This window comes from Cetorhinus maximus, chromosome 24 (genome assembly GCF_964194155.1).
Source record: "Cetorhinus maximus chromosome 24, sCetMax3.hap1.1, whole genome shotgun sequence".
Classification (NCBI taxonomy): Eukaryota; Metazoa; Chordata; class Chondrichthyes; order Lamniformes; family Cetorhinidae; genus Cetorhinus; species Cetorhinus maximus.
Genome location: NC_135902.1, coordinates 13733526 through 13738261, shown reverse-complemented (window position 1 = coordinate 13738261; position 4736 = coordinate 13733526). Strand labels below are relative to the sequence as shown.

The following is a 4736-nucleotide window of genomic DNA, read 5'->3' as shown; positions in this document are numbered from 1 at the left end:
GAGTGAATGTTCAAGGGGATGAATGGGGTGATAATGAAGTGGGCTGCTTTGCTCTGGATAGTGTCAAGCTTCTTGAACGCTGTTGGAGTTGCACTCAACCAGACAAGTGAAAGTATTCCATCACTTTTAAAAGGCTTTGTGTAGAGTAAAGGGTTAACATCAGGAGAATCCAATACTGATGTAATTACCAAGCAGTTTCACATGATTAATAGTCATTTGCCCGTACAAAGCTTGCGTATTGCTGAAAAAAAGACATTTTTGACAAAGCTTTTCATTTTGCACTCATCAGGACAATTTGCAAGAATACTGTATGAGAAAAGAATGCTGATTGGTTGGAAAGTGGACTTTGGTTGGTAGAGCCATAGTCATGGATATTGCACCAGTTGATGGTGACTGACAGTTAACTGCCAAGCGTTGTTTTCAATTTAAACCAGGCAACTTGACTCTGATTAGTCAAGGCATTACCCCAGTGAATGGCTGTTAATTATTTTGTTTAATTGAAAGACGCACAATGTGTATACACGTTCTTTCCGTCTGCAAAGAACAGGGTCCTGTGTATTAATATATGTAGATTCCAGTACACGGAAATGCGTCACACTGCAAGTCTGACTGTCAATCTTAAATTGGTTGTCACATGATTAAGTAACTGAGATCTGGTGGGAAGCAGAAGTGCAACCACGTGTAGAGTACTGAGATATATATAGATCTAAAATAAACATAAGAACATAAGAAGAACTTAATAAATGGAAGCAGGAGTGGGCCATTTGGCCCATCAAGCCTGCTCTGCTATTCAATAAGATCAAGGTTAATCCGATTGTGGCCTTAACTTTCCTGCCTGCCACCCCCACATAATCCCAGAGACCCTTTTAGATCAGAAATGTGTCCAAATCAGCCTTGAATACATGCAATGACCCAGCCTCAACTGCTCTCTAGGTCCAAGAATTTGAAAGATTAATGTTTCTCTGAGAGAGAAAAAAAAATCCTCCTCATCTCCTTCTTTAATATTAGACACTTTATTTTGAAACTGAGCCCTCTAGTCCTTGGCTCCCCAATGCAACAATGGATTGTACAAATGACAGCCTATGGTGGCTTTCTTAGAGTAACAGGCAAATCCTAAAGGAACCCCAATTAGACCCCGAATCCAAGATGAAACACTATAGGGGATCAGGAGTTGAGGTACTCACTGCAGAATACCCAGTCTCTGACCTGTTCTTGTAGTCACAATATTTATGTGGCTGGTCCAGTTCAGTTTCTGGCCAAAGGTGATCGCCAGGATGTTGATGGTGGGGGATTCAATGATGGTAATGCTATTGAAAGTCAAGGGGTGATAGTTAAATTCTCTCTTGTTGGAGATGGTCATTGCCTGGCACTTGAGTGGTGCAAATGTTTCTTGCCACAAATCAGTCCAAGAATAAATGTTATTGCTGCATATGGACACAGATTGCTTCAGCAATCACTTTCACTTCACTCCTGAGAATCAATTCTTTTGTCTATGCTTATATCAAGTCTGTAATGAGGTCTGGAGCTGAATTACTCTAGCAGAATCCAAATTGAGCATCAGTGAGCAGGTTATTGCTGTGTAAGTCATACCAACTCACCAAGGCTCCTTCGACAGTGCCTTCAAAACCTGTTACCTCTGCCACCTAGAAGGACAAGAGCAGCAGATGACATGGGAACACCGCCACCTGGAAGTTCCCCTCCAAACCACACAGAACCCTGACTTGGAAATATATCACTGTTCCTTCACTTGCTAGGGCAAAATCCTGTAACTCCCTCCCTAACAGCACTGTGGATGTACCTACATCCCCTCACTACCTTCTTGAGGGTAATTAGGGATGGACAATAAATGCTGGCCTAGCCAGTGGCGCTCACATCCTGTGAATGAATACATTCACTGTTGATGACACCTTCCATCACTTTGCTGATGATTGAGAGTAGTCTGATGGGGCAGTAATTGGCTGGGTTGATTTTTTCTGCTTTGCATGGACAGGACATACGTGGAAAGATTTCCACTTGTTTGGGTAGGTTGCAATGTTGTAGCCGTACTGTAGCAGCTTGGCTATAGGCACAGCTAATTCTTGAGCACAAGTCTTCAGTACCACGGCCGGGCTGTTGTCAGACCCCATTGCCTTTTCTGTATCCAGTGCCTTTAGTCATTCTTGATACCTTGGCCAGCTCAACCTGTAGTGAGTCACTCTTGAAGATGGGCATTGAATTCCTCAACCAGGATATGTTCTGTGCCCTTGCTATCCTCAGTGCTTCTTCCAAGCAGTGTTCAACATGGAGGGAGCATCAATTGATCAGTTGAGGGAGGGCTGTAGGTGGCAATCAGCAGGAGGTTTCCTTGTCCATGTCTGACCTGATGCCATGAAACTTTATGGAGTTCAAAGTCAATAGTGAGGACTCCCAGTGTCACTCCCTTCTGACTGTATGCAACTGTGCTGCCACCTTTGGTAAGCCTGTTCTTCCAGTGGGGCCAGGGTGTACTCAATGAGGAGTCTGACAAGTTGTCTCAAATCTTTGATTCTGTGATTCTGACTGTCAAGCTGTTGTTTGACTAGTTTGTGAGACAGTTCGCCCAATTTTGTCACAAGTTGACAGATATTACTGTGCAGCATCTTACAGAATTGACTGGGCTGGTATGCCTTTGTCATACCCCATGCCTTGTTTGATATGGGGTGGTCCCTCCAGTTTTATTCTGACCAGATGATTCATATTAATTTGATACAACTAGCTTGCTAGGCCACTGAGAGGGCAGTTAAGAGTCCAACATATTGCTGTGGGTCTTCAGTCCCATATAGACCAAACTGAATAGGGGCAACAGATTTCTGGTCTATATCCCTTTGTAGCTTCTTTAAGTCCATCTCACAGCTTATCCTCCTACCAAGCTTTGTGGTCAGCAAAGTTGGATATATTATTCTCTGCATCCTCATCCAAGTCATTGATATAGATTATAAATAGCTGAGGACCAAACACTGATCCCTAGGCACTGCTCTAATTACACCTTGCCATCCACAAAATGACCTGCTTATTCTTACTCTCTGATTTCTGCTTGTTATCCAATCCTCAATCTATGCTAACATAATACCTTGCGAATAAAATATCACCCCATTTCCACGAATCCTAATCTTGTGAAATACCTATTGTGTGACAACTTATTGAATGTCTTCCCAATATACTACATCCACTAGTTCTCCCTTATCTACCTTGCTAGGTCCATCCTTAAAAATTTCGAATAGATTTGTCAAGCGCAATTTCACTTTCATAAAACTGTGTTGACTGTCTAACTATTTTATGAATTAACAAGTTGCCCTGATACCACGTCCTTAAAATAGATTCTCACATTTTCCCAACAACTGATGTCAGCTATACTGGCCTATAGCTCCCTGCTTTCTCTCTCCCGCCATTCTTGAATAGCAGGTTTACATTTGCTACCTTCCAATCCACAGTGGCCGTTTGAGAATCTAGGCAATTCTGGAAGATCAAAACCAATGCGTCCATTAACCCTGCAGCAACCGCTTTTAAAACCCTAGGACATCAGCCATCGGTTCTGAGAATTCGTCTTTCAGCTCCATTCATTTTTCCAGTACTTATACTAGATAATATTAATTTCTTTAAGTTCTAACTCTAATTAGATGCTTGGTTCCCCATAATTTCTGATATATTCTTTAAGCCTTCTCCTATGAACAGACACTAATATTTGTTTAATGTCCCTGCCATATCTTTATTCTACATCATAGTTTCTCCTGTCTTTGAGGGAACCATTTTTACTTTTGCTAATCATTTTTTACATGCTTGTAAAAACTCTAGTTTTATATTTCTTGCTAATTCCCTCTCATTCCATTTTCTCCCACTTTATCACTTCCTTGCTCATCCTTTGCTGATTTGTCAACCCTTCCCAATCCATAGGCTTGTTACAGTCGCTGACGAAAGTCACCAAGAAGCCGCCCAAGAAGCGGAGGAAATCTCGCCAGCAGAGCTATTCCGCTTACATGTACAGGGTGCTGACCCAGGTCCACCCTTCCGTCAGAAACTCGTCCGAGGCCATGAGTGTCATGAATTCCTTTGTTCTCGACACTTTCGAGTGCATCAGCCCCGAGGCCTCGCACCACATTCACTATGACAAGCGCCACACCATCTTGGCCAGGGAGATCCAGAGCGCTGTCCACCTCATGCTGCCAGGGGAATTGGCCAAACACGCCATCTCCAAAGGCACCAAAGCGGTCACCAAATACACCAACTTCGTTCAGGTCAATCATTCTAATGATTATTTTTAGCAACGTTGTCAACCTCATCTTTTAAATTATCCTTAACTTTTCTAATTAACCATGGCTGTACCACTTTTCCAGTGGAGTTTTATCCCACAAGGGAATGTATATTCATTGAGAGTTATGGATTATTTCATTAAATGTTTGCCATTGGTTATCTAACATAATTTTAAAATCATTTTTCCAATCTACCTCAGCCAATCGGCCTCTCCTCAAAATTGGCAATAGCTGGGCTCCCAACATCAGACCAGTGACTGAACATTGGATTCCCTGATCTCCATAGCATAGAAAGGGAGGAGGTTCTAAGTGGTCTGGTAGGCTTAAAAGTAGATAAATCTCCAGGCCCGGATGAAATATATCCCAGGCTGTTGAGTGAGGCAAGGGAGGAAATAGCAGGGGCACTGGCAATAATTTTCAATACCTCTCTGGCCACAGGAGAGATGGCAGAGGACTGGAGGACAGCCAATG

At 42.7% G+C, this 4736-nt stretch overlaps 1 protein-coding gene across 1 annotated transcript; it reads left to right on the top strand.

Annotated features, from left to right (window-relative positions):
• Window positions 1-2280: 2280 nt before the first annotated feature.
• Window positions 2281-4277, top strand: LOC144667649 (histone H2B 1.1-like). Its single transcript, XM_078529124.1, has 2 exons — window positions 2281-2317; window positions 3910-4277. The coding sequence occupies exons 1-2, from the start codon at window positions 2281-2283 to the stop codon at window positions 4275-4277; spliced, it is 405 nt and encodes a 134-aa protein (XP_078385250.1).
• The last annotated feature ends 459 nt before the right edge of the window (window positions 4278-4736 follow it).

Coding starts and splice junctions, on each gene's coding strand:
- LOC144667649 (XM_078529124.1), top strand. CDS start 2,281: ATGGAGGGAGCATCAATTGATCAGTTGAGGGAGGGCT. Junction 2,318..3,909: donor TGATCAGTTGAGGGAGGGCT/GTAGGTGGCAAT, acceptor CCCAATCCATAG/GCTTGTTACAGTCGCTGACG.